This window comes from Phalangium opilio, unplaced genomic scaffold (genome assembly GCF_054372755.1).
Source record: "Phalangium opilio isolate 3A_F unplaced genomic scaffold, DU_Popi_V2 ptg000390l_1, whole genome shotgun sequence".
Taxonomy (NCBI): domain Eukaryota; kingdom Metazoa; phylum Arthropoda; class Arachnida; order Opiliones; family Phalangiidae; genus Phalangium; species Phalangium opilio.
The window spans coordinates 33,528-60,572 of record NW_028324234.1 but is presented as its reverse complement, the minus strand read 5'-3'; the positions used below and the strand labels follow the sequence as shown (position 1 = coordinate 60,572).

General features: G+C 38.0%; 1 protein-coding gene and 1 long non-coding RNA gene across 6 annotated transcripts; one reads left to right on the top strand and one right to left on the bottom strand.

Moving 5' to 3' along the window:
• Nucleotides 1-16: 16 nt before the first annotated feature.
• Nucleotides 17-26,495, bottom strand: LOC149594092 (acyl-CoA synthetase short-chain family member 3, mitochondrial-like). The gene is made up of 12 exons (XM_089861343.1): nt 26,240-26,495; nt 26,044-26,181; nt 13,416-13,465; nt 13,114-13,354; nt 10,950-10,990; nt 4,251-4,354; nt 3,561-3,656; nt 3,432-3,495; nt 1,094-1,175; nt 914-1,036; nt 571-846; nt 17-202 (listed from the first exon to the last, which is right to left on the bottom strand). The coding sequence occupies exons 2-12, from the start codon at nt 26,119-26,121 to the stop codon at nt 116-118; spliced, it is 1,242 nt and encodes a 413-aa protein (XP_089717469.1). The 5' UTR covers nt 26,122-26,181; nt 26,240-26,495; the 3' UTR covers nt 17-115.
• Nucleotides 15,656-19,044, top strand: LOC149594093 (uncharacterized). 5 transcript variants are annotated; one of them, XR_016379383.1, is made up of 3 exons: nt 15,656-17,604; nt 17,667-17,844; nt 17,944-19,044. It is a non-coding gene; the product is annotated as an uncharacterized LOC149594093 (long non-coding RNA). The 5 variants fall into 5 exon arrangements; XR_016379384.1 differs by having other exon boundaries at nt 15,656-17,177; nt 17,250-17,844; nt 17,944-19,040; XR_016379385.1 differs by having other exon boundaries at nt 15,656-17,177; nt 17,298-17,844; nt 17,944-19,039.
• Nucleotides 26,496-27,045: the final 550 nt, after the last annotated feature.

The following is a 27,045-nucleotide window of genomic DNA, read 5'->3' as shown; positions in this document are numbered from 1 at the left end:
GTGAGAAATATCATAGTTATGAAATAAATGTTATTTATTGATTATATTATGTATCTAATATTAATATGTTTTTGAATACTAAATTCTACATTTCATTATACCCGTAGCACCGAGTTTACTCAGCAGTTTTACCGTAACCAGCTTTCTTCAAGGCGACATCAATGTCGTTCAGAACTTCAGGATTTTCCACAGCACCTGTCGACTATATAATATTTTTAATATTACACCAAGAAGTGATATCTAGTTTACTAGGGAGAAGTTATAAATTCACCCCATTTCTAGCTTTATCTCCAGTCCAAACTTAGGCCCGGAGTTAATCCCCGCCTTTAAATTACAACCAGCATCTCATTGGTTCTTCAAAACTCACGTCAGCGCGACGCGAATGACGAAAATTACGTATTTTCCGACTGAGGAGAAGCGAAATAGCCCGGCCTCCTTTTACGTCCGCCCTTGTATTTTGAAAGGGGGACTGGGACTATGGCGCGCGAATACTTAGGCATCTTATACCTTCTCCCTAATAAACTAGATATCCCTTCTTGATTACACCTAAACATTCATATATGTACTTACGGGTAGTTTCTGACCTCTACCCAAAGCGGCAACGCTTGGTCTGTGAATTTTTCCCGTTCTGGTCCTGGGCAAAACCTTAACCTGTATAGCTTTGCCAAAGGTGACAGCGGATCCAAAGTGCTGATTCGAACGTTCTATTATCTCGTCCGATACTTGGGACGAGCTTTTCTTTGTACCACTTTTAACCATGTACAAAATAACTGGTATTTCTTTCAATACCAAATCAGGAATTCCGATTACGACACACTCAGCTACGTCAGGATGTGACAGAACCACCTGTGACGTCAGAAAGTTTTACAATATTATAATATCAGGGCATTTACACGCGAATGTTGTCTATCACCTCTTCTACTGATTGGGCTGCCAAATAAACGGAGGCGTGTTTCATGACGTCGTCCGCGCGACATTCGACGCTCAGACAACCGTCTTCGTCCATGAATCCTTCGTCTTTAGTGTCGTAATAGCCCTTTGTTTTTGGTTAATCGTTATTTTATGGCATAAATTCAGCATAGGCATGTCTTACTTCATATTCTTTAAAATAGGTCTGCTTGCATCTTTCGTGGTCACCTAAGAGAGATACGAGTCCTCCAGGTGGTAAGGGTAACCTAAATGATATTTAACAATACCGCTTGCTTAATTTTAGTTAAAAATGGTGTTTAGGTAAAATTTGTTGAAAGTTTTCTAGTTCAATGAAAACAAGGATCTAACAAGTTTGGAAACCAAAATAAACCTCTAATTAATTAAATAAATATAACTGATGTTAATTATTTTAATCGTCATTAATTTACCTTAATTCTAGTTAAATCGTTTTAAGAAACTGTATTCCTGAAATCATTTTAAACATAGCTATTGTTGACGTTTGAATTCAAGCGTATGCCTTTTTAATAATTTTTGGAAATTTATGGTATATGAGACGATTGATTCACAGTAAATGATAAGAAAACCCGCAATTGCGTGAACCTTTGGAAGCCCTGCCATTGGGAGGTTAGACGTTTATCGTAACCCTAGCCTATCGCCGCGTACTTCTTAATACTAACGTTGGGGGTAGAAGCCAAAAATTGCTTTCTGCGGACACATTATACCTCTCCGAGATGTCATCGCCACTCGGAGAGGTATAAAGAGACTTAATACTTTTTACATATAAGTCACGTTCACACTTACATGGGAAACCGGTTCGAAGCGATTCAAAACGTTTCCAAAGCTAAGTGTGAACAAAACTGATACTCGAGAAGCTAATTACAAACGCGGTGTTTTGAAGTTGCTTTGAGAACCAACTTAAAGCAGGTTTGGTACAGGGCCGGAAATAAGCACAGGACACTGGACATTGCCCAATAAATTTTTAAAATGTCCCATAATATCCAGTCAAAGGGGAGGGGGAAACTGGTCGCATGTCCTATAAGAAATTTTCCTTATTTCCGGCCCTGGCGCTTGGAAGCAGGCTGGGAAATAGCACACTTCCTCTGGTCCAAAACCAGTTTATTAATTGCTTGGACTAGTTTTTTAATTCAATAAGTGGGGGTTACTGGTCCTGGGGACCAGTTTTTTAATTGCAAATCTATTGGAGAGCAAAGGCTGGGACCAGTCCGGAGACCAGTAAATTATTTCAGACACTAGGGGGTCACTGGTCCAAAGGACTAGTTTAAAAAATATCCTTATTTCCCAGCCTGCTTGGAAGCTAGTTTCTAGTTTTCATAGGTATTTCACATGGGATGAGACAAGTATTAAGGGTATTTTTACCGGCTTTAGCAGACAACCCGAGCAAGAGCAAAAGCAGACAGCACTAACAGAAACGTCTTAAGCAGGACCGGAAATAAGCACAGGACACTGGACATTGTCCAATAAAATTTTAAAATGTCCCATAAATTTTTTAAAAACTAAGGGGGTCACTGGACGTTTTTACCAGTAAATGTTTCCTACGTTTTGACAGCATGACTATGAAGACGCGACGCAATGTCCGATAAATTTTCCAGTCAAAGGGGATACCACTGGACACATGTCCTTTAAACATTTTTTCTCATTTCCGGCTTTGGTCTTAACTTGGATGAAGAATAGTTACACACCTTCGCGCCGCGTAGTGTGAAAATTTTGAAACTCCCGTAACAAACAAGAAACACGTGTTTAGTAAACTTTAGTTTAGCCAAGGCCTAGGGCTATTTAAACATCAACTTTACTGGTTTCTTTTATTATAGAAGGTAATTATATTTAAAGTATAAAGTCACCTACTATAATAATTAGAAGAATAATAGTTCATCTTTAAAACTTCCATAATCATAAATCGCCGCATAAACAAAAGCCACTGAAAACGATCTTAACCCTAACCGCTGTTTATTTTTCAAATTCAAACGAAATCAGAGCAGAAGACGTAACAAACGGAAACCAAAAAATAATCATTTCCGGTAAAAACAGCTTGTCGCGTTACCAAATTTCGAACCCCTCTAATGCGCATCCGCGACCAGGGCCAGAAGCACACGTTATACTACGAGTGATATATCCAAGTGTAACTATTCTTCATCCAAGGTCTTAAGGTCTGAACAGGGCCTGAAATAGGAAAAATTTCTTGTAGGACATGTGTCCAGTGCCCCTTTGACTGGAAAATACTGTCGCATCTTCATAGTCAAACCATCAAAACTACGGAAAATTTATTGGACAATTTCCAGTGTCCTGTGCTTATTTCTGGCCCTGGGTGTTAACATAGGCTGTTGAAATCGCTTTGAACTAGCAATAAAGAGTGTTTCAAAGCTAGTTGCGCAAACGAGTTGTCAACTGACTTCCGTGCAAGTGTGGATATAGCTTTATAGTCAGTATTATCACGCCTACACTTGAAATCAAGTTTGTGCTTTAACGTAGTTTTAAGTTTTTACCTGACAAGAATTCTTCCCATTTCGTTTGGCTTTGCCTCGGTATTATCTGGCTTCAGAACGACAACTGTTTAAATGATAATTTTGTTTCGTCTTAACGACACCAAAATATGGTTATATGTTTTGTTTTACCATCCCATCCAGGCAGCGGTTTTGTCGCTATGGCGACTCTGTGAGTAGTTTTACCGAAAGAAGCATCTGGACAACCCGTTATAACAGAGGAAGCCTCTACACATCGAATTCACATAAATGGAAAAAAATGTAATTAGTTACAAATATTTTAATCGCACGAGGGGTCGGACGTTTTGGAAAGAGTGTACGGGATTTCGAAATCCAATTTGATTTCTTCGGATTTCGCTTGATTTCAAAATTCGATAAATGACATCAGATTTTGCGATATTTCCCTTGATTTCGTTGGATTTTGAGGTACTTGCCGTGATTTTTTTACATTTTGAGATTTTTCTCGTGATTTCGTCGGAATCTGGGATTTCTTTTATCTTTTTTTTTTTGGATTTTGAGAATTTTTTAATGTATTTCGCGATTTCTTTACTGATTTTGTGATTTCATAGTTGATTTTGTGATTTCTGTACTGGGTTTTTTGATTTTTTTAACTGATTTTGTGATTTCTTTACTGATTTTCTAATTTCGTTACTAATTTCGGAATTTTTATGGGATTTCGAAATCAGCAAAAATTCGTTTGATTTCTTTCCAGATTTCTGATTTTGTTATTGATTTCGGATTTCTTAAGTTGGATTTCGTGGGTAGCGTAAAGGATTTCGTTAATGACCGACCCTTCGCTCGCTTACACACAAATGGAAGTACCTGTTTGTCCAAAAGCGTTCCAAATAGAAGTGTCAAATATTCTAGTTGCCCATTCAAGTGTCTTTCTGTCAGTTCTTTCTCCTCCCACGTACATTTGTCGTACGCTGTTGTAATTAAAAGTTTAAGGAATTAGAGCTACGACTGTAGTAGAGGCTGATCTAAATTAATCTGCACTTTGAAATTTCAATATGTGATTCAGATTAAAAATTGTTTTAATATAAAATTAGTTAGAAATGAATGTGAAAAAATCAGAGATGTATTCTATTGTTAAAATAAGTTGAACGCAATAAGACGTTTGGAGATAAGTTTCGTAAGAAGTCCATTAAATTAGCCTAGGAAGTAAACAAGAACTCCTTTTAACTCCAGGGATGGGGCCTAGTTTTTCCGCCTCTCCCAACACCATTGGAAATCTTGAGCTCCTCTCTTGGAAGTCTTTCTTCACCGTGCAGGGCCGGCCTTAGGGCTGGGCCAACAGGGCCATGGCCCGGGGCCACCACCTGACAGGGGCCGCCACTTGAGTTCATGTGTTATAGTAATTATCTTCAGAAAGGGAGATATAGATTAGAAGATTTTACATTTTTTATTTTTCGTGGAAGGGCAGAGCTCCAAGTTCTAACTCTAAAGGCTCGTTTTCATAGAAACTAGAAAATTCGAAAACGCTCACGCTTCACGAGTTTGAATACGCGCGGTAATGTATTTTTTTCGAACGATTCCGCTTTCGCTCGAAATTTTCTCGCAACTCGTGCCTATGAAAACGAGCCCTAAAGCTATGTCCACACTGAGAAAATTTCGAGCGTAGCGTACGTTGCGAAGACGGCGAGAGAGACGAAAAATGTTCATTTGGCTGAACTTTTACGTCGATTTCGCCGGCGTAGGCGACGCACAACCAATCAGCGTCCATCGTTTACAGACGTCATATTTAATTAAAGAGCTGCATCGGTTTTTATTCACTATAGAAGTCTGAATTAATTGCATGTTGAATCTTGGTTTGGCTGCTATTTGGAATTTTTTCGTTATAAAGGCCTGTCCAGACTGACACATTTTGCGAGTTCGCGTCTTCGCTTTCCTTGTTTGCAAGATCGCACTACTGTTCACATTGGGTTTTCGCTACTTTGCGTCCTCACCTCGCGAAGATACAAATTTCTCGCGACAAGGCCAAGAATTTCGCGCCTTCGCGAGAAAAGCACCAATCACAGACGAGAGGAAGGCAGGGGCGATTAGTTTCGTTTTTCTCTTTGGACAACGTCGATGGAGAAGGGCAGATGGCGCAATGATTGCTCAAACTTTATTGGCTCTCAGAATGGGAAAAGCAAATACTTTGCGTGTATCAGAACTGAAGTGCAAATGTTTTTCGTGATCTGTTGCGAAGATGCGAATAGATGAAGGCGCGAACACGCGAACGCGAGTTCACTGTGGACAGAGCTTAATGTCGGACAACGAAACTAGAATTGATATTAATGAAAATGCTCAACGAAGTGTTTATCCCCGTAAAAATCGTAATAATATCTCATTTGGGTGTGGGGTTATAAAAATCCCCATCTTTTTTTCTGTTCTGGAAAACTTCTCTAAACCAAATACGTTTTATATGGTCCCTTTTCTTTTGTTTTCGAATTAATAGCGATGAAATAATTAAATTGTTCGCATGAGCTAAACGCTTCACTCTACTGCAATTGCCCGCCATTACCTCGATCAATTCACAGAACTTATCCCACGTGACAAAGAAAAGGACGTGGATTGGTTGTGCGTCGCCTACGCCGGCGAGATCGACGTAAAAAGTTCAGCCAGTTGAACATTTTTTCTCTCTCTCGCCGTCTTCGCTACGTACGCTACGCGTGAAATTTTCTCAGTGTGGACAGGCGATTTTCTCGGCGTACTTGGCGAGCGTAGCGTGCGTGGCGAGCGAAGCGAATATTTTATCCTAGTGCGGACATAGGAGCAGAAGCTACAGCTTTGTCAACAATAGCTTTTCAAAGCGACTCTACACACATGCAGCATTCAAAAAATCCCGGGAGCCGCAGCACTAGCCTCCTTGCTGCTAGCGTGCCTGGGAAGGAAACTTAGCTATTTGTTAACGAAATGGGCACTATGTGAAATGCGAAGAAACAAGCTGGTGCAGCAACCATAACATTTTTGCACACCCAATCAATTTATAGGACATTGGTCCAGTGAGGGAGTGACCCCTATAAGTGTCTCAAAGTTATCTTATTTCCGTCCCTGCTTAAAATAAAACCGACACAATAGGCAGGGTTCATACAACTTTGGAAAACAAATTTCCATGAGATTTCCAGGTTTTTCCCGTATATGGAGTATCCTATGGAGCAAATGTTAACGAAGGAGGAAGGATAAATAGGACAATTACATAATCAAAGGGCATCCCCGTATCTCTAATATAATCAGAGTTATGAGCCTCCAAAGTATAGTGTTATGTTAATCCTATGGAGGGAATGTTCACGAAAACTGAAATTAATAAAAACCTATTTACGTTCAACGATGACCCAGGAACACTCGAACAGTTTAGCTTTAATCTCAATTGAAAGAGGTACTGCAGCTTTATTGGACTATTCCGAAATGATCACAGACTTCGCGAATATTAAAGCTCGTAAAATAGATTTTATGTAATGCAATTGTACTTAAGATACTATTTCCACGTTTCATTAAATAATACTAAACGTCCTTTCACTGCTCATATTAAAAAATTATAAAAGTGATCTAAAAAATTTTTCTCGCAGTTAGGAGGCCACCATTCTGGCTTTTGGCTCAGGGCCTCCAAATCTTTAAGGCCGGCCCTGCTTCACGAGAGTGGGACGTGACTTCTTCAGCCCATGAAGGCTGGATCTCTAAAGATACCGGAAAACGGGTAGATTCCTCTCTAAAGCACGTTTGCTTTATAAATTGTCGTCAAATTGGTTTTTAGCCACATCGTAGTATACGATAGGCTCTTAGTTTGACCCGAGCTGTAGTAGTAGTAGTAGTAGTAGTAGTAACAGTAGTAACAGTAGTAACAGTAGTGGCCGGAGTTTTCGCTTTCGTTATCGTCAGATTTTAGCTTAAAAGGAACTTTATATTACCACAACCCACCCATAGGGGTAACTGGGCTCGGTTAGAGATTTAATTTTAATTAAAATTTTTTTGAGATCGCGGCCGGGATTCGAACCCGGGTCGCTCACGTAGAAGACGGAAATTCTACCACTGAGCTATAGAGACTTGATAGAAACCCCGAGTTTTTTATTATTTATTTTTATCTCTAAAATGTCAGGGTGATGTGGGGTGGGGTACCTCTTAATCTGTGGGGTCGGATACTTTTGAATTTTTATCTGTGGGGTCGGATACTTATGAATTTGTATGTTTGGGGTTTTTATATTTATTTCCTTTTTGTTTATGTGCTAATTAAATAGATAACGATTTTCCCTGTTTTCTATTGCGCTCCTCGTGTGTTTCGTTCTCGTTCGGTAGCTTTGGCGGTTAATTCAAATGTGTCTCAAGAGTCGAGGATGGGGGTGTTGGGGGAGGGTACCTCTCTATCTGTGGGGTCGGATACTTTTGAATTTTTATCTGTGGGGTCGGACACTTCTGATTTTTTTTCTTTTAGGTTTTTATATTTATTTTCTTTTTATTTATGTGCTAATTAAATAGATAACGATTTTCCCCGTTTCCTATTGCGCTCCTCGTGTGTTTCGTTCTCGTTCGGTAGCTTTGGCGGTTAATTCAAATGTGTCTCAAGAGTCGAGGATGGGGGCGTGGGGGTAGGGTACCTCTCTATCTGTGGGGTCGGATACTTTTGAATTTTTATCTGTGGGGTCGGACACTTCTGATTTTTTTTCTTTTAGGTTTTTATATTTATTTTCTTTTTATTTATGTGCTAATTAAATAGATAACGATTTTCCCCGTTTCCTACTGCGCTCCTCTTGTGTTTCGTTCTCGTTCGGTAACTTTGGCGGTTAATTCAAATGTGTCTCAAGAGTCGAGGATGGGGGCGAAGCCCTCTTATTTGTGGGGTCGGATACTTCTGAACTTGTATCTTTTGGGTCAGATACTCCTGAACTTGTATCTTTTGGGGTCGGATACTTCTGAACTTGTATCTTTTGGGGTCGGATACTTCTGAACTTGTATCTTTTGGGGTCGGATACTTCTGAACTTGTATCTTTTGGGGTCGGATACTTCTGAACTTGTATCTTTTGGGGTCAGATAAAACGTTCTTGATTGCTGGAGCCTTACAAACGATGGGGCTCTAATCTGGCCGGGGCCGTCTTGTTATTATTTATTTTCAATTTGTGTATGAAGAATCATAAAAGCCTGCTTGGCCTTGACTGTTCCCAAATTCAGAGCCCCATCCCTTCCCCTGATTCTATGCTAGAGAGGGCTCGGTTTGTACAGTGGGAGGCGGGCGTTTCCCGATCCCTTTAGGGATTCACAGTTCATGCTCAGCCAATAGCTGTTTCTCTCTCAATAGGGCAAATTTTGGCGTACGAGTCGCGCCTAAACCGGAGGTCTAAGAAAAGTAATCGCGAGGTGACGAATGTGTCGCCCTTCTTCGGTATTGCTGCACAAGAGAGGGGAGACCCAAACCCCGCTTTTGGTTACTTCCTAGGCTAATTTAATGGACTTTTGGTTCCGTGAAAAAAGGTCGTTATAAACCACGAAATGACCTCGGAAAAGGAAGTTGTATGTAAGATTATCTAAGCTTGTTAAACCAGAAGTGAGATGAGACCAGAAGTACTGAGCTAACCAAATTCTTCACTCGGCGAAAGTGAATATTCTTGATAACACACGAACGGATGGCCCTCTGGTAACGGTTTCTGAATTTTCCCTCCAAAACGTGAGACGCTCGCGGTGGTAGACGGCCGAACTAGATTCAAGGAGCCGGGTCCGTGTTCCGCCGCTTTAGGTTGAGGGGAATGGGGTAGGAAATGTTTTTGGAACTCGACCAATTTTTACCTCTCCGAGTGACGATGACGTCACGGAGAGGTTTTACACTGGACGTGTCTGTGTGTCTGTCTGTGTGTCTGTCTGTCAGACCCCACTTGACCGCGTTCGCAGTTTACAAATCGGAGCAAACGTGTTCGAAATTTCCGAACTGCTTTCACAGTCACGGAAATGGCTCCTCTGCTTGAGCTCTCACACCACCATCTTCTGGTCTTTGTCCATCCCACACGGACACCAGTCTGTACTTACTGGCTTCTAATCACCACCATCTTTTGATCTTCGTCCATCCCACATGGACACCAGTCTGTACATTCTGGCTTCTAACACCACCATCTACTGGTCTTCCGTCTATTCCACATAGACACCAATCTGTCTCATTGGCTTCTACTCCATTATCATCGTTTGGTTTTAGGATATACGCGGCGATCAGCTAGGGTTACGAGAAACGTCTAGCCTCCCTAAGGTGGGATCGCCACCAAAGGTTTTCGCAATTGCGCTTTTTCCTTACTATTCTAATGGAAACGAATCGTATATATACCCCAAAATTTGAAGAAAGCGGGCAAGAGGGGTACCCTTCACTTTAAACGTCAATATTAGCAAAGTTTGAGATGATAATAGGTATAACTTTTGTAGCTTTAAAGCTCTGTTTCATTTTGATATTCCAAAGATTTTTTTTAATATTGTTATTTGAAATGGCTGTTTATATATTACTTAAGCTATACTACATCTGTATATAGAATAATCCCTGGTTTAGTGATTTCATGAAGAAAACTAAGACCTAGACTCCGGCGGGTATATTAAGTATCATCCGCAATAGGCTTAGTGAAACAAAGAGTAAATAATTGAGGCCTGAGGTGAAGTAAACTTGTGGCTTTGATTTTCGTGTCTGAAATGAAGAGACATCAACGGTTCAGAGTGAGCCGAAAGTGAAATACACTATTAAATAATCAGGTTAAGATTTTATAATAGAAGAAAAGATCATGGTGGCAATTAGAATAGTTAAAGGGCTAATGGTAAACGGGTGGTAGCTACAGGCTTTTTTCTCTTTATGGTGCGCATTGACTATTAGTGCGTCTAGCTACAATTTAGCTTTGGTGTTATTTAACATTAACATTCATGTTGGCAAACTAAGAATATTGTTGAGGTGAGACGAGACGATAGTGTTTACACTGCAAACCAGTTGTGAATGTAGCTATCAGAATATACGGTAAACAGCTGAAGCGTAGACTTCATTTCCTGATCTTTTCCCCATTGACTGATTTCCATGTCTCCAAGATTTATCCTTATTGGATGTAAAATGTCGTCTGCTTTACTGTATTATTCGCTATGCTTGGAATACTGCTTCAATATTTCGTAAATTTTTACTTCAAAAAAGAGAAATAATTCCATATCTAGATAAATAAGTTTGTAGTAGTAGACCTCTTGACTCGGAGAGGTAATATTTTGGTTTTCCCAACTTGTTTTCTCTCTAGTTTTAGCGCGTGGGAAGCGGCATAAAATCCTCAAATTTGTTCACTAGTGCCAGGATCTACTATCAATGCTAGAGCCCTTCACTTCTAGTCTCATCTCACTTCTGGTTAAACTGGTACACAAATAGCCAGTGAAAACAATTAAGAACAGGAATTATTATAACTTCCTCTTTGAAAGCTACTTAATGTTTTTAACCCCTTATTTTCATAACCCAATCGGTCCCGTATACGCTATGCCACTGAATTTCTTATACTGCTTTATTTAAGTTCCTTTTTTTATTAACTTTCATATATTATGATCACTTACTGTCTGAAGTCGTATTTCGATGCAACTTTACCATCAGGATCCTAAAATGTGACAAATCTTGTATTAATTCATGTTAATCGTACACATATATAGTTATGATAATTTATTTTTGTATAATCTGTCAAAATAAATAAAGGATGATTTGATTTGATTTGAAAATTCACCTTAAAAAAAAATAAAGGAAAGAAATTGTATCTGAAACATATTTTAAAAAGCTATATTAAAATCTATATCTATATAAATCAAAGTCCTGACTGACTGACTGACTGATAATCAACGGCCAGCCCAAACCGCTTGCCCTAGAAGGCTGAAACTTTGCAGAAACTTTACTCATAAGTAGTAGGCGCGTACTAAGAAAGATTTTTCCAATCCGCCGCCATCTTAAAAAGTGGCGACCAGAAATGTAAAAAATCTTCTCTATGCAACAGAGTCCGCGCGTTTCAAACGATTTTGCAAATATTTAGTACACTGGTTTCCTTGGACCTATAGGCGGGTTGAATGGTCTTTCGGGTTTGATTTATTGCCATCTTTTTAAATGGCGGCCAAAAACTTAAAACCCTTCTTTATAGAATGATGTCCGTGTGAAAAATTATAAAAAATGTCCCGACGGGCTGACGGGCAACGCCGAGTGCTTTCGGTCCTAGGGTGCTACAAAAATATTAGTCATCAGTAAAATCTATCCATTCTTTATATCATTTTGATGGAAATTCTTATTACACGAGAGCGACGCCGCGGGTAACAGCTAGTATTAAATATAGGAATGTTTATCAACTTCAAAATTATTGGCACTCTTCGAGATACAATTGCCATTATCGAAACATTATATCAGAAGCAAATAATACTTAACCCTATTTACTTCTGATTATATTCATTGTTAAATGCCACCAGAATTATCATAATAAGGATAGTAAAATAAAGTTCTTTTAAAATTATCGAAATTTCAAGGAAATTCGAAAATATGGCTATAAAAAAGTGCTAGTTTATTCATAAAATTTCTAGGGGTGTGTGGATACCCGTTCGGGGAGTAAGTTGGGCACCAGACCCGATACCCGAAATTGACTTTTCAAATTAACCGAAACTACCCTGAAAGGAAAATGTTCCATCCTTCTACCGGTGTCAGGTTCAAACTGGTGGTTGGGTTACTCGCGCATTGTAGTAGTAAATTTCACCAAGATTGTCATCGTCACTCCGAGTGGTAAAAATATCGGGTACCGCCGTACCGGCCCCGATAATGAAATATTTCTTGATTACCCGAATCGATATCAAAACATCACTGCCCGTACACCCCTAAACATTTCCAATAGATGATGAATTTCCGTTAGAGATGTGAAATTACCGTAATTTACCGGTAAATTACCGATTGAATTTTTGGGAAATATATTTTCCCGTGCTTACAATCCATTATTTTAAAAAACGTTTATTTGTGAGCACTTTACACGTATTTGCGGCTTTTGCTACCAAGACGACAACTTTGGCCGTACTAATTTGATCTCTAACTAAAGATTTATTGAAAGACTAATTTCTAGAGCAAGCGAATAGCGCCTGGTGAGTAATTTTGGAAGTAAACACAGAAATAATTGATCATTTAAGTGTAAAATGAACTTTTAATGCGTAATAAAAATGTTTGGTAATTTACCATGGCAATTTACCGCCGTAATTTACCGGTAAATTTCCATTGTAAAATTACGGTAATATATGAAACGGTAATTTACGTGGTATTTGGTAAATTACCGGCTCACATCTCTAAATACGTCACAGAATGAAATTGAATTTCAAGATTCGCTTCGATAATATCAAGAAGTGATATTTAGTTTATTAGGGAGAAGGTATAAATTCGCCACATTTCCAGCTTTATCTTCAGTCCAAACGTAGGTCCGGAGTTTATCTCCGCCCCTAAATTACAACCAGCATCTCATTGGTTCTCGAAAACTCACGTCAGCGCGACGCGAGTGACGAAAATTACGTATTTTCCGACTGAGGAGAGGCAAAATAGCTTGGCCTCCTTTTACGTCCCCCCTTGAATTTTTAAAGGGGGACTGGGACTATTGCGCGCGAATACTTAGGCATCTTAAACCTTCTCCCTAATAAACTAGATATCACTTCTTGATAATATATTTAAGAAGACGAAGAAAATAATGGATGCTAATAATGATAAACGTCTCACCATGGATTTAAGTAGTTTCAAGATTCCTGGTCTGACTATGGGACGCGTTACTCTGTTCTCTGTCAAAAGACGATATAATGCGTGAACATCGCTAGTTAGTAGAGGGTCTCCTTCGAAGATCAGAGTTTTCAATCTCATTAATAAAGGAGAGTAAACTACTATGGTGTGGCCTGCAATCCAGCCAAAGCTAGAGGTCATGAAGACCATCTCGTCACTGTTTCCGTATCCGAATAATACGGGTCTACAATATAAACGTAAAATGGTTCAATACGCATTTTTAAAGTATTCAACGGGGTACTTACGTATCACAAGTCATTCGAACGAGGTAACCTCCAACGGCATGGACGATAGCCTTGGAAAGAGTTAAAAGGAGGGTGAAGAGGTCAGAGGTCTTTATTTCAAATTATTCATAATATCTCAACCTAATTTTAATTTTAAAATCATTTGGATCGATTTTCTGGATGTTTCACTAGGCAGACTGGTCTTATAAAATGTAGGAGAATCGATAAAAAATCACTTGATTTTTCCACTTCACCCTCCCTTTAAACGGTTTTTGTTAAGAAATTCTAAGGGAGCGGTAGCTCCCTTAGATAAGGCCTGATGACGGCTCTAATGTATAAGGAAGGTTTTTGGATTGGTTTTAACTTTTTTCGTATTAAGTTTATTGTTTCGAAATTTTTCTACTGAACTAAAATCCGGGCCCTTAATATGTGGTAAAAATTTCAAGATGATCCACCTAATAGTTTATTTTATAAAGCATAAAGTTGCTAAGGGTGGTTTTCATTTCCATAAAATTAATCACAGATTCTGGCGAAAAACTAGAGAATCTCCATAGAAATAACATGGGAAATTTTGCAAACTTACCCATTTTGTAACTACCCTTACAAAAATAACTATACGTTTGATAGATTTGAAAACGGTCTTAAATGAAAGCCCCATTTTTAAAGTGGGCGCCAATTTTTGTTTCATTAAGAAAAACAAAGTTCAAGTATTGTTTTTAATAGTTTTAAGTACCTGCTCCGAATTACGTGGTTTACCTTTAAACTGTGGAACTTAAGACTTTTTTGCTTGGGTTAAGTAATAAAGAAAGTCATTCTAGGACTTACGTCGTTTTACTGCGGATAATCAAATTTGTAGGGCAATTAGCTAGCTTAATTGTCATTATAACTATTGCGCGTCCAACTAATTTAGTTGCGAAGTACAGATTAAACTTAATTAAACAAAATAAGCAATTAAAGATAATTACCAATTATAGGTAATTAAATTTTTACACGAGTCTAAACTATAACATCTGTTTGTGTACAAGTCTACGGAATCTGTTTAAGCGCAGACTTACAGAATATTTTTGTGCAAAGGAGTATAAATTCTCTTTGTGCAGAGGCCTATGCAATCATTTCGTGCACAGGCCTATGGAATATTGTTTTACACAGCCTCTGGAATATTGTTTTACACAGGTCTACGGAATATTTTTGTGCAAATCTGCATGGAATCCTTTTGAGTATAGGAGTATGGAATCTTCTGTGCACAGGTCTATGGAATTTTTTGTTCATGGGTCTATGGTATATTTATGTGTACAAGTTTGAAGAATCTTTATGTGCACACAAGTCTGAAGAATCTTTATGTGCACACAAGTCTGAAGAATCATTATGTGCACACAAGTCTGAAGAATCTATATGTGCACACAAGTCTGAAGAATCTTTATGTGCACACAAGTCTGAAGAATCTTTATGTGCACACAAGTCTGAAGAATCTTTATGTGCACACAAGTCTGAAGAATCTTTATGTGCACACAAGTCTGAAGAATCTTTATATGCACACAAGTCTGAAGAATCATTAAGTGCACACAAGTCTGAAGAATCTTTATGTGCACACAAGTCTGAAGAATCTTTATGTGCACACAAGTCTGAAGAATCTTTATGTGCACACAAGTCTGAAGAATCTTTATGTGCACACAAGTCTGAAGAATCTTTATATGCACACAAGTCTGAAGAATCTTTATGTGCACACAAGTCTGAAGAATCTTTATGTGCACACAAGTCTGAAGAATCTTTATGTGCACACACAAGTCTGAAGAATCTTTATGTGTCCAAGTGAAAAATCTTTATTTGCACAGGTCTACGACTTCTGTTTGTGCACAAGTCTACGACATCTGTTTGTTCACAGGTCTACGACCTCTGTTTGTGCACAGGTCTATGGAATCTGATTTGCTCATTTCTATGACATCTCTTTTTGCGCAAGTCAATAACATTTGTTTATGCTCAAGTCTAAAACATCTCTTTTTGCGCAAGTCAATAACATTTGTTTATGCTCAAGTCTAAAACATCTGTTTGTACACAAGCCTAAAACATCTGTTTGTGCACAAGTCTAAAACATCTGTTTGTACACAAGACTAAAACATCTGTTTGTGCACAAGTCTATTCCATCTGTTTGTGCACAAGTCTAAAGCATCTGTTTGTGCACAAGTCTAAAGCATCTGTTTGTGCACAAGTCTAAATCATCTGTTTGTGAACAAGTCTATAACACCTGTTTGTGAGCAATTCTATAACACCTGCTTGTGAACAAGTCTATAACACCTGTGTGTGAACAAGTCTATAACATCTCTTTGTGCACAAGTCTATAACATCTGTTTATTCACAAGTCTATGACATCTGTTTGTGCACACGCGAGTGACTTCTGTCTGAGCAAAGGTCTACGGAATATTTTTGAGCACGGGTCTACGTATTATTTTTGTGCAAATGGGTATGGAATCTTTTTGAGCATAAGGGTTTGAAATCTGTTTGAGCATAGGGGCATTGAAAATGTTTGTGCATAACTCTATGGAATCTGATGTGCACATGTCTATAACATCTCTTTTTGCGCAAGTCTGCGACATTTCTTTGTACACAAGTCTGTGATTCTATTTGTGCACAAGTGTACGAATACGAAATATTTTTATGCATTGGTGTACGGAATATTTTTATGCACAATTGTACGGAAATTTTTGTGCACAGGTGTACGAACTGTTTTTGGTAACAGGTGTACGGAATATTTTTGTGCATAGGTGTATGGAATATTATGGTGAAAATGGATTTGGAGTATTTTTGTGCACAGGTGTACGGAATATTTTTGTGAAAATGGATACCGACTAATTTTGTGCACAGGTGTACGTGATAGTTTTGTGCACAGGTGAACGTGATATTTTTGTGCAAATGGGTAAGGAACATTTTTGAGCATAGGGATATGGAATGTTTTTGTGCAGAGGTCCATGGATTATTTTTGTGTACAGGTATATGGAATGTTTTTGTGCAGAAGTCCGTGGAATATTTTTGTGTACAGGTATATGACTCATGTTTGTGCACAAATCTATAGAATGTTTTGTACACCGGTCTAGGACATATGATTGTGCACAAGTCTATGGCATCAGTTTGTGCAAAAGTCTAAGGTATGTGTTTTTGCACAAATATTTGACATCTATTTTTGCACAAGTCTATGGTATCTGTGTGTACAGGTCTACAAAATATGTTTGTGCACAAGTCTGAAGAATCTTTATGTGCACAAGTCTACGGAATCTCTTGTGCAAATGTCGATGACATCTCTTTTTGAGGAAGTATGAAATCAGTTTTTTACACAAGCATATGACATCTGTTTGTGCACAAGTCTATAACATCGGATTGTGCAAAACCGTGTGACTTCTGTTTGTGTACAAGTCTGTGGAATCTATTTGTGCACGAGTCTACGTAATATATTTGTGCGCAAATCTATGGAATCTGTTTATGCGCTAGTCTACGGCATCTGTTTGTGCACGGGTCTACGGAAAATGTTTGTGCAAATGGGTGTGGAATATTTTTGAGCATATATGGGTATGGAATGTTTCTGAACAGGTCCAAGGCATGTTTTTGTGCACAGGTCCATGGAATATTTTTGTACACAGGTCTATGTCACATGTTTATACAAAAGCCAATAGAATATTTTGTGCATAGGTCAATGGAATCGTTTTGTGCACAGCACAGTTTTATGAAATATTTTGTGCGCAGGTCTAGGGAATATTTCTGTGCAAATGGTTATTGAATAGTTTTGTGCTATGGGTATGAAATCTTTATGTACACAGGTCTATGGAATCTTTATGTACACAAGCATATATAGTGTTTTGTGCACAGTTCCATGAAATATTTTGTGCACATCTCCATGAAATCTTTTGTGCACAGGTCTATGGAAACTTGATGTGCACAAGTCTATAGAATGTTTTTTGTGCACAGTTCCATGAAATATTTTGTGCACATCTCCATGAAATCTTTTGTGCACAGGTCTATGGAAACTTGATGTGCACAAGTCTATAGAATGTTTTTTGTGCACATGTCTATGACTTCTGTTTGTGCACAAAACTATGGAATCTGGTTTGAACATGTCTATGACATCTGTTGTGCACAAGCCTGTGACTTCCACTTGTGTACAAGTCTACGCAATTTGTTTGTGCACATGGCTACGGAATCTGTGCACAGATCTCCGGAATCTGTTTGTACACAGGCCTACGGCATCTGTTTGTGCACAGGTTTACGGAATCTGTTTCTTTACAGGTGTACGGCATCTGTTTGTGCACAGGCCTACGGCATATTTTTTTGAGCACAGGTCTAGGGAATCTTTTGTGCACTGTTTTATGGAATCTCTTTGGGCACAGGTCTATGGAATCGTTTTGTTCAAATGGGTATGGAATCGTTTCGTGCAAATGGATATGAAATTGTTTTGAGCAAATGGGTATGGAATCTTTATGGAAACAGGTCTATGACTTCTGTTTGTAAACAAGTCTAAGACTTCTGTTTGTAAACAAGTCTAAGACTTCTGTTTTTGCACTAGTCCGTGGATTCTGATGTGCACATATCCTTGACATCTCTTACTGCGCAAGTCTATGATGTATTTTTTGTGCAAGTCTATGACATCTGTTTGTGCACAACCCTGTGACTTCCGTTTGTGTCCAAGTATCCGGAATCTGTTTGTGCACATGTCTACGGTATCTGTTTGTGCACATGTCTACGGTATCTGTTTGTGTACAGGTCTACGGAATATTTTTGTGCACAGGTCTACGGAATATTTTTGTGCACAAGCCTACTGAATCGGTTTGTGCAGAGGGCCAAGGAATCTGTCTTTGCAAGGGCCACTGCATCTGTTTGTGCACAGGTCTAAAGAACATTTTTCTGCAAATGGATACGGGATATTTTTGTGCAAATGGATATGCAGTACTTTTGTGCACTGGTGTACGAGATATTCTTGAGCATATTTTTGAGCATAGGGGTATGGAATGTTTTTGTGCAGAGGTCCATGGAATCGTTTTGTGTACAGGTATATAACATCTCTTTTTGCACAAGTTTATGACATCTGTTTGTGCGTAAGTCTATGACATAATTTTGTGCGCAAGTCTATGACATCAGTTTGTGCTCAATTCTAAGGGATCTGTTTTTGCACAATTCTAAGGGATCTGTTTGTGCACAAGTCTACGGGATCTGTTTGTACACAATTATATGACATGTGTTTTCACAAGTCTATGTTATCTACGAAATATGTTTGTGCACTCAGGGTGACCACAAATAACCTTGTAATAGTTATAGGAAAATAGGAAATTTACAATTGATTTACAGGAAATTATAGGAGACTAGCTGTTACCCGCGGCATCGCTTGAGTGTAGTAAGAACTTCCATCAAGTATGGGTACATTTTACTGATTCGACTAATATTTTTGTAGCATCCTAGGAGCGAAGGCACTCGGCGTCGCCCATCAGCTCGTCGGGACATTTTTTATTACTTTACACGCAGACATTCTATAAAGAAAGGTTTTTAAATATCTGGCCGCCATTTAAAATGATGGCAACAAATCGATCCCGAAAGACCAAGACCCGCCTATAGGTTAAAGGAATCCAGTGTACTAAATATTTGTGAAATCGGTTGAAACTCACGGACTTTCTTACAAAGAGAAGATTTGTTTCATTTCTGGGCGCCATTTATGAAGATGGCGGCGGATTGGAAAAATCTTTCTTAGTACGCGCCTACTACTTACGAGTAACGTTCCTCCAAATTTTCAGCCTTCTGGGGCCAGCGGTTTGGGCTGGGCGATGATTATCAGTCAGTCAGTCAGTCGGGATAGATATAGGTGTATAATTAAAAAAACAGGAAAAGACAAGAGAACTACTCTTGAAAAAATAGCAAAATATATGTTGCAAATGCTTTGATAGTAATAAGACAAGATTTACAAAGGAGCTTTGGTTTAATTATAACCATAATTTCGTAAGATATGTTACATAAATTTGTCACTGGAAACTGAGAGCTTGTCTCGAAGTGACGTAAATGAAACGTCATAGGTTCTCGTAAAGCGACGCCTGATGAGGCCCTGTCAAAGGCTTAGTACAGACTAAATAGGAAGATGGAGTAGAGAATCGTGTGTAGTCAATTCTCGCGTCGTTCTCGAACTAGCTCTCATTAAGTCTCTAGCATTTCGAAATATAGGAAGTGTCATACTTATGGAACGTAATCTTAGAAACATATGCTATAACTTTAAAACATCACAGACTTCCCTGACAAATATTTTTAGAGGCTTCCATAGCTTTGGTGATATATAACAAAACCAAAAGTGAGAGCGCACAAAATATCTACAATTTCAAAAAATAGGAAGATATAGGAAAATTATCGAAATTATAGGAACTAATAGGAAGACATCCGAAAATAGGAAAAATTATAAAATTTAGGAAATGTGGTCACCCAGCGCAGGTCTATGGAATATGTTTGTGCACAGGTGTATAGATTGTTTTTGTACACAGGTCTACGTAATAATTTTTTAGCCTAAGTCTTCGGAATCTATTTGTATTATTGCATCCACTGTGCTTTGCACGTGAAAACGACGGGAAGGCAATTTGAGTTGGACTAGGCGTTGAAGCAATCAAGTTCAAACGCGGTAACTAATAAACGAGCAACACCACCAGACTTAAATGGAGCGCCTGCTTTTCAGTATACGATTTAAAATACTAGTTTCTAAACAGTTTTAATTCATATTAAGACTGAAGTTACAGATATTAATAAAAACTGTCTTTGTACACAAAGACGCGAAAAAGTAAGAGATAAGTGTAGAAAATTAATTGTTTGAAGTGACAGATATTCAAATTTTTATTTTTGAAGACGTGATTATAAAACATCAATTATTTGAAAAAATTTCTTATCTTAGTTTTTTTCACAAAAATTTCAGAGAAACTACCTTGATACTACTGTTTATTTTCGAGAAACATTTGCTTCGATTAAGTTCAAATACTCGGATATCTGAAAAATAGAGCTAGAAGTATTTATTTTTATATTTCAAAATTGAAAATATTGCGAACCAAAAATTACATTCGCCCTTTGACTGTGATGTAGTTATTAGAGTCAAAATATCTGTATAGCTTTGAGCGATATACAACACGTCAATTTTTGAAACCTCGAAAACTTTAAAATAAACGAACACGTTTTGTTAAGTTTTCATGCTTGTTTTATTCTGTCTGCTATCAACAATTTTCTGCCCATTTTATTCTCCTTATAGGCCCGAATACTCAAACTAGCTCTAAATATTAAAAAGAAAATAAAATGCATACGTTTTCTATTTTTAAAATGATGCACATGTTTAAGGATAAAATATTTTACTTAAGGAATTTTGGTGAAAAAAACTAAGATAAGAAATTTTTTCAAATAATTGATGTTTTATAATCACGTCTTCAAAAATAAAAATTTGAATATCTGTCACTTCAAACAATTAATTTTCTACACTTATCTCTTACTTTTTCGCGTCTTTGTGTACAAAGACAGTTTTTATTAATGGAGATTGGTGATTTACGCGTTTTTAGCCACATCGTAGTATACGATGAGGCTCTTAGTTTGACCCGAGCCGTAGTTGTGGCCGGAGTTTTCGCTTTCGTTATCGTTATTTTTAGCCATATCGTAATATACGATAGGCTCTTAGTTTGACCCGAGCCGTCGTAGTAGTAGTAGTAGTAGTAGTGGCCGGGGTTGTCGCTTCGTTATCGTCAGATTTTAGCTTAAAAGGAACTTCATATTACCACAACCCACCCAAAGGGGTTGCTGGGCTCGGTTAGAGATTTAATTTTAATTAAAATTTTTTCAAGTCAGACCCGGGAATCGAACCCGGGTCGCTGGCGTAGTACACCAACACTCTAACCACTGAACCATAGAGACTCGATAGAATCACCGAGTTTTTTATCATTTATTTTTATCTCTAAAATGTCGGGGTGATGTGGGGTGGGGTTACGGTACCTCTTAATCTGAGGGGTCGGATACTTTTGAATTTTTATCTGTGGGGTCGGATACTTATGAATTTGTATGTTTGGGGTTTTTATATTTATTTTCTTTTTATTTATGTGCTAATTAAATAGATAACGATTTTCCCCGTTTCCTACCGCGCTCCTCATGTGTTTCGTTCTCGTTCGGTAGCTATCGTCATCTATGTTATGTTTGACTGGAACGTTTTGGCGGTTAATTCAAATGTGGGTTTAGATAGAGCTAACATAGTGTTAAATGAGCGTTATGCGTTTGATCATTTTAGCATTGCTAAAGGTAATTCGAGGGGATAATCACTAAAATGCGTAATAACTATAACTGAACTTTCTCTTTCAAAAGTTTCTGGGCATAAGTCCTTGTTAGAAATTTATAAGATGCGATAAGTGTGCATCGGCATAAGTCTATGTTGTAAACTCATCGAGGGGATTATCACTAAAAACTATCTGTTCTTCGATTCACCGGAATATTAGAATTACAGCATAAGTAAATTTATACGGTTATAATTTATTTAATCACTGTTTAGAGTAGGGAATCGAGGGGCTATTCACTCTGATTTTATGCACGGTAAATCATTTAAGCATTGAACAAGTTGGGAAAACCAAAATATTACCTCTCCGAGTCAAGAGGTCTACTACTACAAAGTTTTTTACATAGATATGGAATTATTTCTCTTTTTTGAAGTAAAAATTTACGAAATATTGAAGCAGTATTCCAAGCATAGCGAATAATACAGTAAAGCAGACGACATTTTACTTCCAATAAGGATAAATCTTGGACACATAGAAATCAGTTAATGGTAAAAAAAAAACAGGAAATGAAGTCTACGCTTCAGCTGTTTACCCTATATTCTGATAGCTACATTCACAACTGGTTAGCAGTGTAAACACCATCGTCTCGTCTCACCTCAACAATATTCTTAGTTTGCCAACATGAGTGTTAACGTTAAATAATACCAAAGCTAAATTGTAGCTAGACGCACTGATAGTCAATGCGCATCATAAAGAGAATAAAACTCTGTAGCTTAGCCCTACTAATCTAATTGCCACCATCATCTTTTCTTCTATTATAAAATCTTAACCTGATTAATTAAGAGTGTATTTAACTTTCGGCTCACTCTGAACCGTTGATGTCTCTTCATTTCAGACACGAAAATCAAAACCCAAAGCTTACTTCACCTCAGGCCTCAATTATTTACTCTATATTTCACTAAGCTTATTGCAAGTAATACTAGATATGACCGCCGGAGTCTAGATCTTAGCTTTATTCATGAAATTACTAAACCAAGGATTATTCTATATACAGATGTAGTATAGCTTAAGTAATATATAAACAGCCATTTCAAATAATAATATTAAAAAAACTCTTTGGAATATCAAAGTGAAACAGAGCTTTAAAGCTACAAAAGCACTAAATGCATCATAATTACGAAAAATATTTCATCATATTCACTTTATATTAAGGATAAAGGGAATATTATGGTTCTGTAGGATTTCTTTACACATCAAAGCAAAACGAACTTCTAACGCAGCGCACTGCGGCACTAGTGTAATAACGGACGGACACACACAGACAATAACATAGACTGCTTTTTAACTCTTTCCGTATTAATTTTGAATTGAGAAACAAGATTATCTTAAATATTAAAATAAATATAATTAATATTTAATATTTTCTTCGTTAGTTATTCGCCTTATTGAACGTTACATCGCTTTAAAAAAGAACAATTAAACATTCTTGAGAGACTTGACTAATATTGGCGTTTGAAATGAGGCATACGCCGGTTGCTTCGCCTTACTAAAATAGGTAGTATATAAAGGATTCGAACCGCAGCTGTAGATAAGAACATCGCAATTGCGTGAACCTTGGAGGAAGACCCCTCCATTGGAAGGCTAGACGTTTCTCGTAACCCTAGCCGATCGCCGCGTATGTCTTAACCTTAAGGATGATGGTGGTGTTAGAAGCCAGGTGTACAGACTGGTGTCCATGTGGGACGGACAAAAACAAAGACCAGAAGATGGTGGTGTTAGAAGCCAGGTGTACAGACTGGTGTCCATGTGGGATGGACAAAAACAAAGACCAGAAGATGGTGGTGTTAGAAGCCAGGTGTACAGACTGGTGTCCATGTGGAATGGACAAAGACGAGAAGGTGGTGGTGTTTAGAAGCCAGTAAGTAGAAACTGGTGTTCATGTGGAATGGGCGAAAGACTAGAAGATGGTGGTGTTTAGAAGCTAGTAAGTTCAGACTGGTGTCCATGGGGTGGACAAATGAACAGAGTTGTTAGATAGGCAATGGAGTAATAACCTGTAAGTGGAATACAATTTCCGGGACTGTAAATGCGGTCTGGAAATTGAATACACGTTTGCTCCGATTTGCAAACTGCGAACGCGGTCACGTGGGTGTAACAACGGACAGACGGACAGACAGACGGACAGACAGACAGACAGACAGACAGACAGACAGACAGACAGACAGACACGTCGAAATTAGAACCTCTCCGTGACATACGTCACTCGGAGAGGTAAAAAGATAGCGCTATTCACTCATTAGGGTAAGGTATAGAGGGGTTATCCACTCATTAGGGTAGGGTATAGAGGGGCTATTCACTCGTACGATATGGCTACTATTACGAGCCCTTGGGCCGTCTTGTTTAGCTTAAAAGGAACTTTCTATTACCACAACCCACCCATAGGGGTAACTGGGCTCGGTTAGAGATTTAATTTTAATTAAAATATTTTCAGGTCGCAGCCGGGAATCGAACCCGGGTCGCTCACGCAGTAGACAAACATTCTACCACTGAGCCATAGAGACTTGATAGAAACCCTGAGTTTTTTATCCTTTATTTTTATCTCTAAAATGTCGGGGTGATGTGGGGTGGGGTACCTCTTAATCTGTGGGGTCGGATACTTTTGAATTTTTATCTGTGGGGTCGGATACTTTTGAATTTTTATCTGTGGGGTCGGATACTTATGAATTTGAATGTTTGGGGTTTTTATATTTATTTTCTTTTTATTTATGTGCTAATTAAATAGATAACGATTTTCCCCGTTTCCTACCGCGCTCCTCATGTGTTTCGTTCTCGTTCGGTAGCTATCCCCATCTATGTTATGTAACTTATGTTTGACTGGAACGTTTAGGCGGTTAATTCAAATGTGGGTTTAGATAGAGCTAACATAGTGTTAAATAAGCGTTATGCGTTTGATCATTTTAGCATTGCTAAAGGTAATTCGAGGGGACAATCACTAAAATGGATAATCACTATAATTAAACTTTCTCTTTCAAAAGGTTCTGGACATAAATCCGTGTTAGAAATTTATAAGATGCGATAAGTGTGCATCGGCATAAGTCTATGTTGTAAACTCATCGAGGGGATTATCACTAAAACTATCTGTTCTTCGATTCGCCGGAATATTAGAATTACAGCATAAGTAAATTTATACGGTTATAATTTTATCACTGTTTAGAGTAGGGCATCGAGGGGCTATTCACTCTGATTTTATGCACGGTAAATCATTTAAGCATTGTAAAAGATTCCCTCATTAGGGTAACGTATAGAGGGGTTATCCACTCATTAGGGTAAAGTATAGAGGGGTTATCCACTCATTAGGGTAGGGTATAGATGGGTTATCCACCCATTAGGGTAGGGTATAGAGGGGCTATTCACTCGTACGATGTGGCTACTATTACGAGCCCTTGGGCCGTCTTGTATAAATTAAGTAATAACTCTTAGGATTAAAATTTCAATTGTATAATTAGTTTGAAAGTTCCAAGTGTAAGTAAACGGAAAAAAAATCAACTTCAGGACCAAAAAATATAAATCTATATCTATATAAATCAAAGTTCTGACTGACTGACAGACTAACTGATAATCAACGCCCAGCCCAAACTACTTGTACTAGAAGAATGAAAATTTGCAGGAACGTTACTCATAAGTAGTAGGCGCGTTCTAAGAAAGATTTTTCCAATCCGCCGCCATCTTAATAAATGGCGCCCAGAAATGTAAAAAATAATATCTATGCAACAATGTCAGGGCGTTTCAACCGATTTCGCAAATATTTAGTACACTGGTTTCCTTTAACCTATAGACGGGCTGAATTGTCTTTTGGGTTCGATTTGTTGCCATATTTTTAAATGGCAGCCAGAAATTTAAAAACCCTTCTTTATGGAATAATGTCCGCGTGAAAAGTAATAAAAAATGTCCCGACGGGCTGACGGGCAACGCCGAGTGTCTTCGCTCCTAGGGTGCTACAAAAATATTAGTCATCAGTAAAATCTACCCATTCTTTATAACATTTTGATGGAAGTTCTTATTACACGCGAGCGACGCCGCAGGTAACAGCTAGTATATAAAAATAACAAAAATACATTACATGGTGTTTCTGAAAGGTCTGACATAAATTAGGGGCATGGGATTCTTTGGACTATTCGAGCCGAAAATATTGTGTGACATTATTCCGTGCGGGCCACTTGTTTCTAGATATGTTTGGAGTGTTTTACGGATTAGCCTTTACGCTATAAGTTAGGTTTTACAAACACATATTTTTTTACCAACGGATTATATAATATTTCAATTTCATTACTAGATACTCAGCATCCACCAAAAAATTTATACTTATTTGAAAGTTTGAAAATAAACGACTCAGGACATACCTTCGGAGCTCCTGTTGAACCAGAGGTATATATGACGAATAAAGGTTCCGTGGCTTCCATCGGAGTACATTCTAGCATGGGCTTAGCGTTTTTCACAGTAGATGCCCAGTCTTCGTCTCTGCCTTTGACTAATTTAACCTAGATTTAGCGATGAAGATGTTAATTTTTGGCAAGAGGTTATCAACTACGTTTCTACCTTATCTTTTCGCTTTAGGCAAAGAACCTTTTCGGGTTTGTGAGTTGTTTTCGAGCAAGCGTCGTCCAATATTTCTTTGTAGTTCACCCAGCCGTTACCGTGATATCCGTGAGACGCAATCAAGATTACTTTGGGCTACATTATTTTAATTAAAAATTGTTTTGATCCCAAATAGAAAAAAAATAAATAAATAAAACGGTGGAATTTGTATAAGCATGCCGATGACTTTTAACGAAATGTATTCATTGGATGTTTCACAAAATTGTTTTAAAAGCATCATATTAATGTCCAATCTTAAATATATTTGCCAGGGGCAAGTCATTCGCAAAATTTTGTACACCTGATTTCTGGTTTCTGATTTTGTATGCGAATTCCGTTGATTACTGAATGAATTTCCTGATTTCTGTGATTACGATTATTTTCGGTGATTACCATAATCTTTACACTGATTTCCCGTTATTGCCGCTGATAACTTGCGATTCCTGTTTGAATTCCAATGAATTCCGGTGATGCCGTGATTACCACCGGATTCTTCGTGAATTACGATGAATGCAGTGATTATTTCTATTTCAACTGATTATGATTTTTATTTTAAATTTTCCGATTCCCTGATTGATTATGTGTGATTTTTTCACGAAATGTGTGATTACCGAAGTGATTACAAAAGATTACTAGTAAATCCGATTTTTCTCAACATTTCATGTGATTTCAAGTGATTATCGGAGATTTCTGATTACCTTTGATTACCCAGAAGAATGATTTTGATTATTTATGATTTCCTTAGAATTCAAGAAATCAAGCAATCG

Excerpts from the sequence above, each read along its gene's own strand:
- LOC149594092 (XM_089861343.1), bottom strand. The coding sequence starts at position 26,121 with ATGCTAGAATGTACTCCGATGGAAGCCACGGAACCTTTATTCGTCATA. Across the intron at positions 13,466-26,043 it reads GTTCAACAGGAGCTCCGAAG|GCTATCGTCCATGCCGTTGG; the intron begins GTATGTCCTGAG and ends ACTCTTTCCAAG. Across the intron at positions 203-570 it reads GTAGAGGTCAGAAACTACCC|TCGACAGGTGCTGTGGAAAA; the intron begins GTAAGTACATAT and ends AATATTATATAG.